This window comes from Ranitomeya variabilis, chromosome 5, assembly GCF_051348905.1.
Source record: "Ranitomeya variabilis isolate aRanVar5 chromosome 5, aRanVar5.hap1, whole genome shotgun sequence".
NCBI classification, from domain to species: Eukaryota; Metazoa; Chordata; class Amphibia; order Anura; family Dendrobatidae; genus Ranitomeya; species Ranitomeya variabilis.
In genome coordinates this window covers 431918275-431930945 of record NC_135236.1, presented here as the reverse complement: position 1 = coordinate 431930945, position 12671 = coordinate 431918275, and the positions used below count along the sequence as shown (strand labels likewise).

The following is a 12671-nucleotide window of genomic DNA, read 5'->3' as shown; positions in this document are numbered from 1 at the left end:
ATATATTGACGGTGAAATGAGAGGAAGGCACACACATAGAGATGATGTATATAGCTTTAGCAAATAGAGGCCCGCTGAAAACTAGAAAGCAGAATGATACAAAAGGGGACTGAGCGGTCAGCAAAAAACCCTAATCAAAAAAACCATCCTGAGATTACAAGAACCCATGTGCCAACTCATGGCACATGGGGAGAACCTCAGTCCACTAGAGCAACCAGCTAGCATAGAAACATTCTAAGCAAGCTGGACCAAAAACCAAACAACTGAAAATCAGCACTTAGCTTATCCTGAAAGATCTGGGAGCAGGTAGGCAGGAACCAAACAGAGCACATCTGAACACATTGATAGCCGGCAAGGGAAATGACAGAAAGGCCAGGTAAAATAGGAAACACCCAGCCTCTGATGGACAGGTGGAAACCAAAGGCCGCAACCCACCAAAGTCACCCAGTACCAGCAGTAACCACCAGAGGGAGCCCACCCACAGAATCCACAACACAGACCACAGTTGAGTATTGAGTGTGTCTTGATAATTGCCAATAATTTCCATGTTGTTTATTCCATGTGCACAACAGCATGTGAAATTGATTGTCAATCAGTGTTGCTTCCTAAGCGGACAGTTTGATTTCACAGAAGTTTGATTTACTTGGAGTTAGATTCTACTGTTTAAGTGTTCCCTTTAATTTTTTGAGCAGTATATATATATATATATATATATATATATATATATACTGTATATATATTGTGGGAATAGGATTCGGCAGGGATCTTTGCTTTGGCCCAAGCAAGTGGCTATGGAGTCACAATGGACAATAGCAGGTTGGCGAGTTCCAAGTTCCACACAGGTATGAGCCAGGCGTATTTATTGTGCACACTTGTCATACAATGTTGCACTTATCAAACATGAAATAAAATGTCTAAGGCTGTCTGGCCACTTAGACATTCCACTCAGCAGACCCCTTTTAGCAGAGTCGGTCATCCCTGACCGAATACCACAGGTGGCATCACAAACAAATTTTCTTCTTTATTGAACAACACCTTTTACTTTGATGCCCAGGGCCACGGACTGGGTCACTGCCACCGTAAGGCTACGTTCACATTTGCGGTGTGCACCGCAGCGTCGTCGCCGCACCAAAACGCATGCGGCGTGCGGCCCTATCTTTAACATTGGAGCCGCATGGCGCCGCATGTACATGCGTTGTCATGCGTTTTGGTGCGTTGTACGCCGCATGCGGCGTTAGGGCGCACCTGTCAGGGCGCGGCAAACGCAACATGTTGCATTTTTTGGGCGGCGCAGACTTTGGAAAAAACGCATGCGTCGTGTTTGCGTCGTGTTTGCGTCGTCGATGCGCCTTTTTTTCCATTGACTTGCATTGACAACGCAGACGACGCAAGTACTTGCGTCGTGATGCGTTGTACGACGCATGCGTTTTTCTTTCAAAAATGCAAAACATTGTCTAGACTTTGTCTAGACACTTAAAAAAAGCACTATATATATAAAAAAAGGGGGGGGGGGTTTGCCATTGTCTTTCACAGAGCAGACAGAGCACACAGAGCAGACAGAGAGAGGAGCAACCTGCTTTCCAAACCTGTAAGTATATATTTCTCTTTGCATAATTTTTTTTCTGTGTTTTATTTCTTGTTTTTGATTTAATTTGTGCAATGTTTGCTCTGTGATATTGTACGGTTATGGCACTGTAGGTTGTTATTGAATAATAACAGTTTTTTTTAATGTGTTTCTGATATATGCTGGCGTTTCTTGTGTGCGGCCTTGCTGGGTTTGGATTGGTTTTGGATTTATTTTTGGTTGTTCTTGTGTCATGCGGATGTTCAATGCCTTTTTTTTGCAAGATTTTTTATTGTAAAATTTGTGGTGCATGTCTTTTTCTGGCTTCTATTGTTGGGGTAACCGTATGGCGTTTTCTAGGCTCATGTCTTGCTGTGTTTTATTATGCTGTTGGCATTTTTTTTTCTTTCCTTGAGTGTCTTTTCTTGCTGGTGGGGGGGCTACATTTATGATGTTTCATTTGTATTGTATTGTTCCGTGCTGCTATATGCCATTATATGTTCAATTGTATTATGGTTACGTCGTTTTCTGTATGGCTTCCATATATATATCTCCTGTCTTGAATGTTTCCATAGCCAAGTGTGTAGTTAAATTTTTTTTTTTTTGGGTGGGGCCCTTTTTTAAAAATTTCTTGTGTTCTCTTTTCTATTTGACTATGGTTTATCTTTTGTGTTGCTGTATTTTGAACAGCGGTTGTCCCGTAATGTTTATTGCTTATTATCTAGAATGGTATTTATCGCCTTTTTCAGATGTATTTCTGTGGTAGATGTCACCAGATGGTGTTGTTTTGGATCATGTCTTGTTGCTATTGTAAAGTATGGCGTGCAGTTTGCTATTTCATTGTGCCTTTTTTTTTCCTCTTTATTTTTTAAGTTTTTATTTTTTTAAATTTGGACTTTTTTTTTTTTTTTTTTTTGCTTAATTTTTTTTGGGTCTATTCTTGTATTGTTTCTTCTATTGCCTTCTCTTGCAATGTATGGCGTTGTGGTGTCGCTTTTTGAGTTTGCATTGTCCTATCAGTCAACAGTCAATTGTGGTTGTTTTAATGTTTGTATGTGGCATTGTTAGCTTTGGATGTGATTTTTTGCTCATTTTTTCATTGCAGAGCAAACTTCCAATAATGGCGAGTTCTTCTCCAGCATCTGGCCAATCGGCGAGGGGGAGTGCGGTGAGTAATTATGTCCAGTTGCTTACTATTCGCTGCCGTTTGTAGCATTGACACTAATTTTTGTATACATTTTTTTACAGGCTTCTTCAAGTGAGGGGGAAGGCACACAGCGGGAGCAGGGAGATCGGTGCCAAGATGTGTCGTCAGGCCGGCAAGTGAGTATTTGTTTGTTTTTTTTATCTTTTTTTTTGAGTAGCATCCTGCTGGGAGGAACATTAGGAGCATCCTGGTTTCACTAGGGATGTTTACTAAGCTTAATAACATTATAGCTTTTCAGGGCAGCAAGTATTTGGGGGAAGGTAACATATAGTTGAACTCCCTGCACAAAAACATTCAAAAATACAGGTGTAGAAACCATCAATATACATACATCAAATGGCAAAGGATAGGGCAAAGGTACATATCATGACAGGTGCTGGTGGTTGTTTATATTAGCATATTTGTAACCTTTTTGTTTTCTATTTTTTCTAGGTTTCACAACGGGACCAAGGAGACAGTGGCATAGATGTGGAGCTCCTGATCTCCAGCATCCAGGAGCGTGGCCCGTTGTGGGACAGCCGTGACCCCCGGCACATGGACCAGGTGGTGATCAGGCGTTTGTGGGCAGAGGTGGCAAAGTCGCTGTGGGATGGCTTTGACAGTGCCTCCGCCAAGGACAAAGGCAACTTTCGTGAGTATTGCTGATACGCTGCTATGACCCATCTTGCCAGGATAAACACAACCGTGTGTGATGCTATCAACGCCTAAACTTTGCATCACACACGGTTGTTTTATACTTTTAAAATGCTACATATGTAACCTTTTTTTTTCTTTGCATTCACAGTGAAAAAGTTGAGGACCAGATGGCGATCCATGAAGGACCGTTTCAATAAGGGGCTGCGTGCTGAGGAGGAGCAATCGAGGAGTGGAGCTGCTGCGACCAAGTCGGTGCCCTACAAATATAACAGGGCACTACAGTTCCTAAGACCGGTCCTTGGCCGCCGACAGTAAGTATTTTGTCCACATACCATATTGCACATTGTACATTGCCCAGACACATAACATATTGCACAGCCACATAGTTCATTGCCCAGCCACATAGCATATTGCACAGCCACATAGTACATTGCCCAGCCACGTACATTGTGCATCCACACACATAGTATATTTGCAGGCCACTATATCGCAGCCACATAGTACACGTTCTAGCCACGTATCCACATAGTACATTTCCCAGGCACATAGTGTATTGGCCATCAATGTAGTCAGCGTAGCATATTGGCCATCCACGGTAATTTTTTTAGGTTAAGCGAGAGTCCTTGTAGTCCATGACAGGTTACGTTCTGAGTCAGTGTAGTTCTGATCGCAGGAATAATGATGACGTCTCGATCACATGATCCTAACGTCATGGACATTCCTGCGATCAGATCAGCAAAGTCTGGTTTTTATTTTTTTTTAATTTTTTTATAGACCTTAAATTTTATATTATTTTTGCGACATAGACGGCATCTTGAAATTATTTTTTCACACAAAAATTTTTTAAAAATATGACGGGTATGCATTGCCTTTGGCAGAGGGAATGTACAGTCATTTTCTGCCGTCGGTATGTCCATGATTGTTATCGTGAGCCCTAATGGTCAGCTGGCGATAACAATCAGCAATTTATTATAGGCCACACAGACTGAGAGACAGGGGATTGTAATGTTTTGATGTGTCATGTAATGTAAATTTTTTTACAGGAGTTGGCGTATGTGATAGTTTATTAATTGAAGACTAATTTTTTCCTTTTCTTTTCACAGGACACACAGCAGCACCCTCCAGCGAGCTCGCCCCTGTGAAGCGGAACTTCATGGATCGCCATCTGACCCGTCACAGCCCTCCCACAGCGACAGCAGGCTTGCACCACCACCATCTGGAGAACCGGCTGCCGGTACATCAGGTTTTCCCCTGCCCGAGGCCTCTGGCGCACCTTCATTCGGGAATTCCCGACAGCGCCAGCGTGCCTCGGACAGGTCAGTCATGCCCGAATTTTTGCACTTGAGCACGGTGTTCCAGAACGGTTTCAAGGCGTTGAGAGATCAAATGTCCAGTATGGAACGGCGCCTTGAAAACCTGGAAGCCGAGCTCTCAAATCCGGCAAAGCATTTTTTAAGTACAATTGCTAAAGGCATGGTGGAAAACCTTATGCCGGAACTCCAGATTTCGGTGATGCAGGACTGCAACAATTCTTACGTGAGGGCTCTGCAGCAGGCTCGGGTCATGCAGTCAGCGACACTGCCCGTAGTGCCGTCGCTGGCTAGCATGACTCCGACTCCTGCTGCAGAGTCACTCCAGCCACCCCACCCTGGTCCAAGTGCCGGGCGACGCCACCACAGGCACCATACTAGTGTGCGGCCCACTCCTGCTCCTGCCAGGCCCTCATCCTCCCGTAGGAGTGCATCTGGGGGAGATGCCGCAGAAGGCAGGAAAAAAAAAAAACCACATAAGAGGAGGCACACAGAGAGACACACAGAGGCACAGGTTCTGGCTGCTCCAGTACAGACACCATCTCATCGTGGCTCTAGCCACAGCAGGAGCAGCCAGGGCCAAACAAGACAGAAATACAGGCGGCTTGTGTTGCCTCCTCCCTCCCCTACTGATGATGCGGTCTCCCCAGTGTACCCTGCGGGGGGTTTGGACCTGCCGTCAAGCCTCCTCGACTATGGCTCCTCCTCCTCCTCCTCCTATTCCACTCCCCGTCCACGTTCAAGAACTCGAAGCTACCGGTCACCGCTGGTAGCGGAAGTTGATCCCCCCTCGGCTGTTGATGATACCCCCTAATTTTCTTTTCCCTTTTTTTTCTGTTTCCCCCAAATAAAAAGTTATTTTATTGAAAAAAATATTTGGTCTTCTTTTAACGTACACTTCTCGGCAATTAACTCCGTGCGCCATTTATTTGTGCTTCAAACACCTCATATATGCAATGTCAGACAGTATTTTTGGATTTTTTAATTTTAACGTTTCTTTGGGTGTCTCTCATTGCTGTATGAGGTGTTTTCAAACACTAAGGGTATGTGTCCACGCTCAGGATTGCATCCGGATTTGGTCAGGATTTTAATTCAATATTTGTAGCCAAAACCAGGCGTGGGTGATAAATACAGAAGTGGAGCATATGTTTCTATTCTACTTTTCCTCTAATTGTTCCACTCCTGGTTTTGGCTTACAAATACTGATGAAAAAACCTGAGCAAATCCGGATGCAATCCTGAACGTGGACACATACCGTAAAGTTACCTTCACACAAAAGGCCCCGTCTCACACAGCGATGCTGCAGCGATACAGACAACGATGCTGATCGCTGCAGCGTCGCTGTGTGGTCGCTGGGGAGCTGTCACACAGACAGCTCTCTCCAGCGACCAACGATCAGGGGAACGACTTCGGCATCGTTGAAACTGTCTTCAACGATGCCGAAGTCCCCCTGCAGCACCCGGGTAACCACGGTAAACATCGGGTTACTAAGCGCAGGGCCGCGCTTAGTAACCCGATGTTTACCCTGGTTACCAGCGTGAATGTAAAAAAAAACAAATAGTACATACTCACCATCTGTTGCCCGTCAGGTCCCTTGGCGTCTGCTTCCTGCTCTGACTGAGCCACCGTACAGTGAGAGCAGAGCGCAGCGGTGACGTCACTGCTGTGCTCTCACTTTACGGCGGCAGTCAGAGCAGGAAGCAGACGCCAAGGGACCTGACGGGCAACAGATGGTGAGTATGTACTGTTTGTTTTTTTTTACATTTACGCTGGTAACCAGGGTAAACATCGGGTTACTAAGCGCGGCCCTACGCTTAGTAACCCGATGTTTACCCTGGTTACCAGTGAAGACATCGCTGGATCGGTGTCACACACACCGATTCAGCGATGTCAGCGGGACCTCAACGACCAAAAAAAGGTCCAGGCCATTCTGACACGACCAGCGATCTCGCAGCAGGGGCCTGATCGCTGGTACGTGTCACACATAGCGAGATCGCTACTGAGGTCGCTGTTGCGTCACAAAACTTGTGACTCAGCAGCGATCTCGCTAGCGATCTCGTTATGTGAGACGGGGCCTTTAACAATGCTGCAGCAACACAGACAATGATGCAATTCACTGCAGCATCGGTATTTGGTCGCTGGAGTGCTGTCTGTGTGACAGCTCTCCAGCGACCAACGATGCCGAGGTCCCCGGGTAACCATGGTAAACATCGGGTTGAAGTGCAGGGCGCACTTCTGATGTTTACCATGGTTACCAGTGTAAAATGAAAAAAAAAAAACATTCACAATCGCATCGCCCGGCGTCAGCTTCCCTGCACTGACTGAGTGACGTCCCTCACAGCAAAGCGGTAAAATCAACGCTGTGCTGTGAATTTACTTTACGGCCGGCGCTCAGTCAGTGAAGGAAGCGGACGCCAGGGGACGCGAAGATGAGTATATTTATTTTTATTTTTTAGTTTACATTTAACACTGGTAACCACGGTAAACATCGGGTTACTAAGCGCGACCATGCGCTTGGTAACCCGTTGTTTACCCTGGTTAACAGTAAACATCGCTGGTATCGTTGTTGTTGCTGTCAAACACAACGATACACTGCGATCTTAAACAAATATGTTATATGCTATGGCATAATAATTTGCTCTTTGAAAAAGGGTAGAAAACTTTGAAAAATTTTTTATTAAACAACATTTTCAAAAGAAAGGTTTACAAATTTTTAGAAAGGCACATTACATTAGTGAACTATAGGTAGATGCCTAATTTGACATAACCAAACCAACCAAAAAGGATTTATTGCACATCATGTAGAATTAGTTTATTACCACAATCACAATACAGGGATTTATTGGTGTAGTTAAATGCAGAATAAAGTCCAACAGTAAAACAAACACTACACCATTGTATCTTGCCATGACACACGGCCAACATCTGACACAAAATAGGCCGCAAAACGATCCCTCATCTGTGCAATTTCCACACTTGTCCTCAGAGGATGATCCTGGTAATCGGGCAATGTGTTGGCTATGGGTTCATCCAGTTCAATGTTCAGTCTCTCTTTGGTCAGAATATAATTGTGGAGAACCACACACGCCTTCACCACCTCATCCACTGTCTCAGTTTTCAGATTAATGGCGGATCCTAATATCCGCCATTTGGAGACAAGGATGCCAAAGGCGCACTCCACAGTCCTTCTGGCCCTGGACAGCCTGTAATTGAAGACCCTTTTTGTATGGTCCAGGCCCCGACTGGAGTAGGGTTTCAATAGGTTGGCAGACATTTGGAATGCTTCATCCCCAACCACAACAAATGGCATCGCAGGGCCTTCGGTGTGGGGAAGAGGTCGTGGCTGGGGGAAATTAACATTGTTGGTATATAATTTTTGGCCCATATCAGAGTCTTTAAATGTGCGAGAGTCATTTGCACGGCCAAATGCACCAATATCCACTGCGAGAAAACGGCAGTCCGCACCGGCAATTGCCATTAGCACAGTAGAAAAGTATTTTTTGTAGTTGAAGAACATGGATCCACTTTTCCCTGGCTTGGTAATCCGAATATGCTTTCCATCCACCGCGCCAATACAGTTTGGGAAAGAACACAGTTGGTCAAATTTCTGGGCATTGTACTCCCAGATTTCTCTTGTAGGGACGGGTAAAAATTCCTCCCGGAGATTATCCCACAAAGCGCGGCAGGTCTCAGCAATAATCCCGGAGAGAGTGGAGACTCCAATCCGGAATTGAAACTGAAGGGATCTCAAGGTCTCTCCAGTAGCCAGGAAACTGCCAAGAAGAGAAAGAAATTACATTAAAGTACACATTAAAGTACATTGCAATTTATAAAAGTACATTGACCATACCACCCCCAAAAAAAATTAAGAAAAAATAAAAAAAAAGGAAAGAACATATCTCAGTCATTCAAACAGCTACGTACCGTAGAGTCACCAGAAGCCGCTCCTCTGCGGATATAGCTCTCCGGAGCTGAGTATCCTGCCTGCTAATGGCTCCTTCCACCCGACGCAGAAGATACCGGAAGCTCTCCTGAGACATCCTGGTGTACTCGAAATATTTCTCCAGGTTCTCATTCAGTTCGCCAAACAAGCTATGGTATGCTCCACGGCTCTCCCGGACTTCCAAGATAGGGTGTATCCAAAATCGGCGATGAATCCATCTCCGTTTTTCTCTTTCTCTTTGATGAGCACAGGCGACAGCATAGGCATGAGCCAAGGCTAATTCCATCTCCATATCCATGACGATACTGTCCATGGGACGCTCCATCATGAATACCAGCAAAATGGGAGGAATTCATGTCTGCCATGGTATATATACACAATTACATAAACACCAACCCTCTTCTAGCCATTGGTGGTCCTTATCTATTGTGTAGACACTTTTTTTTGTGGGTGGGATGAAGAATGACTCACTGCACAAAAAAACGCATGCGGCGCAAAACGCTGCGTTTTTTGTTGAAAACGCAACTGCGTTTGCAAAAAACGCTGCGTTTTGCGCCGCATGCGTTGAAAGCATGCGGTGCAAAACGCAGCGTTGTGCATGCGTTTTGCTGCATTTTCATTTGCGTTGTGTGCTGCGGCGCCGACGCTGCGGCGCAAAACGCAAATGTGAACGTAGCCTAACACATCCCTTTAAGTACCGGCCTGGTACCGAGTAACCCCTGGGTCCTGCTGTGTGCTTCAAACTTGGCGTCATGAACAGGATGGACCGACCCAGCAAACTAGGTCTTGTGCACCTAAGAGACTGAGCTTAATTGTGAGACTGTTGACTTGCTAATTGCCGCCAAAACTGCCGCCATTATAGCGCCACGAGGAGTGCAGGAGAAGAAAGGCTTGCCCTCAGCGGCGGAGTCTAGCGTGAGGTGTGAAAGCCGTGAACGCCCCTTCAAGTGTTTTTATATAACGAGGACATGTCCATTGGCCAGGGAGGTCTGCCTCTTGATCTGTTATGGCAGGAACCAGAGGCAGAAGAAGCCCTGCCCCCAGAGAGCATAGCAGGAGCAGCGCGAATGTGCAGCTGCGGACCCGGTGGAAAAGATGGCTACTGGTGGCCACCCGGAAGGTGGAGAAGCAGCCGAGGACTGTCCCGGATGATGGGAGGAGGACCTGGACCTACCACCGCTTGAGGATCCGGAACTCCTGAGAGCACAAGTAGAGGAGCGGAGTCCCCAGCTCCTGAGCATGGAGCTGACCGTGGTAAAGAAGTGGAAGGCGGCCCTGAGCAGAAAGACCACGCTGAAGGAGCTGCAGCCTGTCCTGTGATAAGCGTCAACAGCCTCAGCAGTGGAGCAGATCAGCACTGGAGGGATCACAACGAAAGCAGGTATGGAGAATGACATTGCTCCGGTGACTGACCCTGCTCCTGCCCCAGCTACAGACCCTGCTCCATTGACTGACCTTACCACCACCAACAACTGTACACTGGTGGGCCCGTTTCCAGCACCATCAGCCCCCGACCTGGTTGGGGCCTTCACAACATTCCCTGGGACCAGGAATCCAGTATGGAGGGGTACATGAGAGCTCAGCTGACACCCATAGGCACACCACTGGAGGTGAGCGCAGAGGGGGTAGTCTTTCAATGGGACAATCCAGGAGCAGAACTTATCCAGTTCCCTGGGGAGGCCAAACCAGAGGGGTCCCACATAGAAATCCTCAGCTGGGAGAAGTATAGACACCGCTTAGAGTTAAAGGGCCACTGTCACCCCCTTCCAGCCGTTATAAACTAAAAGAGCCACCTTGTGCAGCAGTAATGCTGCATTCTAACAAGGTGGCTCTTTTAGTTTTAGGTTCAAGTATACCCCAAATAAAGCGTTTTTATACTTAGCCACAATTCCTGTCTCTTGCCAGGTAGGCGGGTCCTCACTCCCTAGCTTGGCCAGCTCCTCTGCCATCACTCCAATCTTCCTGCGCTTTTGGCGCTGCCCCCTCAGCGCTGTTATCGTTTCAAAACCGGCATCTGCGCTGTGTACTGGTGTCCTGCGCAGACGCAGTAAGCTATGGCCGTCTGACATCCCAGCCAGGCATGCACACTGCGCCTGCACGGGCATTGCGGCCAGCCACCTTTGGAATCCCCGGAAAACGTCTTCTTATCAGTATATATTTATGTTTCACCTATACAGAATATTCCGTGTAATGGCTGATACCAGAGAACAAAAGACATCCACAGAACACCAGGATGGATCTGCTGCACAGGGCACAGGGCACAGGGCACAGGGCAATCATATGGCAGTGATGTCACCGCAGGTCCTACAGCTAGTAGGACCTGCGGTGACATCACTGCCATATGATTGCCCTAATCACATGGCAGTGACGTCATCGCAGGTCCTACAGCTATTTGCTGTGCAGCAGATCCATCCTGGTGTTCTGTGGATGTTTTTTGTTCTCTGGTATCAGCCATTACACGGAATATTCTGTATAGGTGGAACCTTTGGAATCCCCGCCCCACACTGTGCATAATGCATAACACAGTGCGGGGCGGGGATTCCAAAGATGGCTGGCCGCAATGCCCGCGCAGGCGCAGTGTGCAAGCCTGGCTGGCACGTCAGACGGCCAGAGCTTACTGCATCTGCGCAGGACACCAGTACACAGCGAAGGCACCGGTTATGAAACGATAACAGCGCTGAGGGGGCGGCACCGAAAGCGCAGGAAGATTGGAGTGATGGCAGAGGAGCTGGTCAAGCTGGGGAGTGAGGACCCGCCTACCTGGCTAGAGACAGGAATTGTGGCTAAGTATAAAAACGCTTTATTTGGGGTATACTTGAACCTAAAACTAAAAGAGCCACCTTGTTAGAATGCAGCATTACTGCTGCACAAGGTGGCTCTTTTAGTTTATAACGGCTGGAGGGGGGGTGACAGTGGCCCTTTAAAGTGGAAAAAGAAGGATGAGGAGAATGATGCCCAGCATAGGGCTATAGAGGAGCACAACCTGAGGGCCAAAGCCCAAGCCCGTAAGGCCAAATGATCAGACAGAGGCCCATGGAGACAGGGTGTTATAATGAGGTTTCCTTAAGGAGCCTGGACTATTAGCAGAGGTGTTTTTCACCCAACGTGATGTCGAATCTCACCTCCTGGAGGGGCACCCAGACGGGGATCTGTACCCAGGGGATCGTGTGATCTACACCCATCAATGAGGTGAAAAATGCTAGTATGCCCTAAATGTCAGAAAATGCAAACCGACTGCTGCCAGTCCTGACAAGTTAGTAGTAGTGTTGAGCATTCCGATACCGCAAGTATCGGGTATCGGCCGATACTTAGCGGTATCGAAATTCTGATACCGAGATCCGATACTTGCCGCGTATCTGATACCGGAATCGGAAGTTCCCAGGATTCAAACTGCACAAATTTGCACGAAATCAGCCAATGAGAATGATTCCAAGTGTGGGCACATCCTGTTCAGCATGGAGGGCATGAAACTACTGGCAAGGCTGTGATTGGCTGCTGAAAAGATGTCATGATGCAGTTTAAAAGTCGCTGGCGCCATTTTTCGCTCACTCTGCTGTGAATTCAGTTAGTGACAGGACGCTGTTTGCTGACTGAGGGCCAGTTTAGAGATAGCGATTTGCTTCTTTGTGCTTTTCCAAGCCTAATTTAGCAACCGCTGTGTTCACCTACTAATCACCTTGCTTTTGCCTTGCAGCGCTGTTTTCACAGCGATCTGCAAGGTCTGTGTGTGTGTGTGTGTGTGTGTGAGTGCAGCCCACTCTCTAGTCTGTGTGCAGCCATAGGCCATCCATAGCTGGTTGTATTCAGTTCAGGGAGGGTGGTTCATTGCCTCATTCTGTTTTTTTTTTTTTTTTTTTCCAAGTAGTGTAGTCTGCTGCTCATTTTTTCTAATAATTCCTATTAGTGTCTTTCCACCCGTATCCAGCTAACTTGTGGAAAAACACTACATAGGATAAAGTAGAGGAGGTTTTTTGGGCCTTGCAGCGCCGTTTACGGCTGTCTCACGGTCTA

General features: G+C 46.9%; 1 protein-coding gene across 1 annotated transcript; it reads left to right on the top strand.

Moving 5' to 3' along the window:
• The first annotated feature begins 2684 nt into the window (after positions 1-2684).
• LOC143775045 (uncharacterized) lies at positions 2685-4171 on the top strand. The gene is made up of 4 exons (XM_077262869.1): positions 2685-2732; positions 2813-2887; positions 3204-3402; positions 3556-4171. The coding sequence occupies exons 1-4, from the start codon at positions 2685-2687 to the stop codon at positions 3720-3722; spliced, it is 489 nt and encodes a 162-aa protein (XP_077118984.1). The 3' UTR covers positions 3723-4171.
• Positions 4172-12671: the final 8500 nt, after the last annotated feature.

Coding starts and splice junctions, on each gene's coding strand:
- LOC143775045 (XM_077262869.1), top strand. CDS start 2,685: ATGGCGAGTTCTTCTCCAGCATCTGGCCAATCGGCGAGGGGGAGTGCG. Junction 2,888..3,203: donor ATGTGTCGTCAGGCCGGCAA/GTGAGTATTTGT, acceptor TATTTTTTCTAG/GTTTCACAACGGGACCAAGG. Junction 3,403..3,555: donor CAAGGACAAAGGCAACTTTC/GTGAGTATTGCT, acceptor TTGCATTCACAG/TGAAAAAGTTGAGGACCAGA.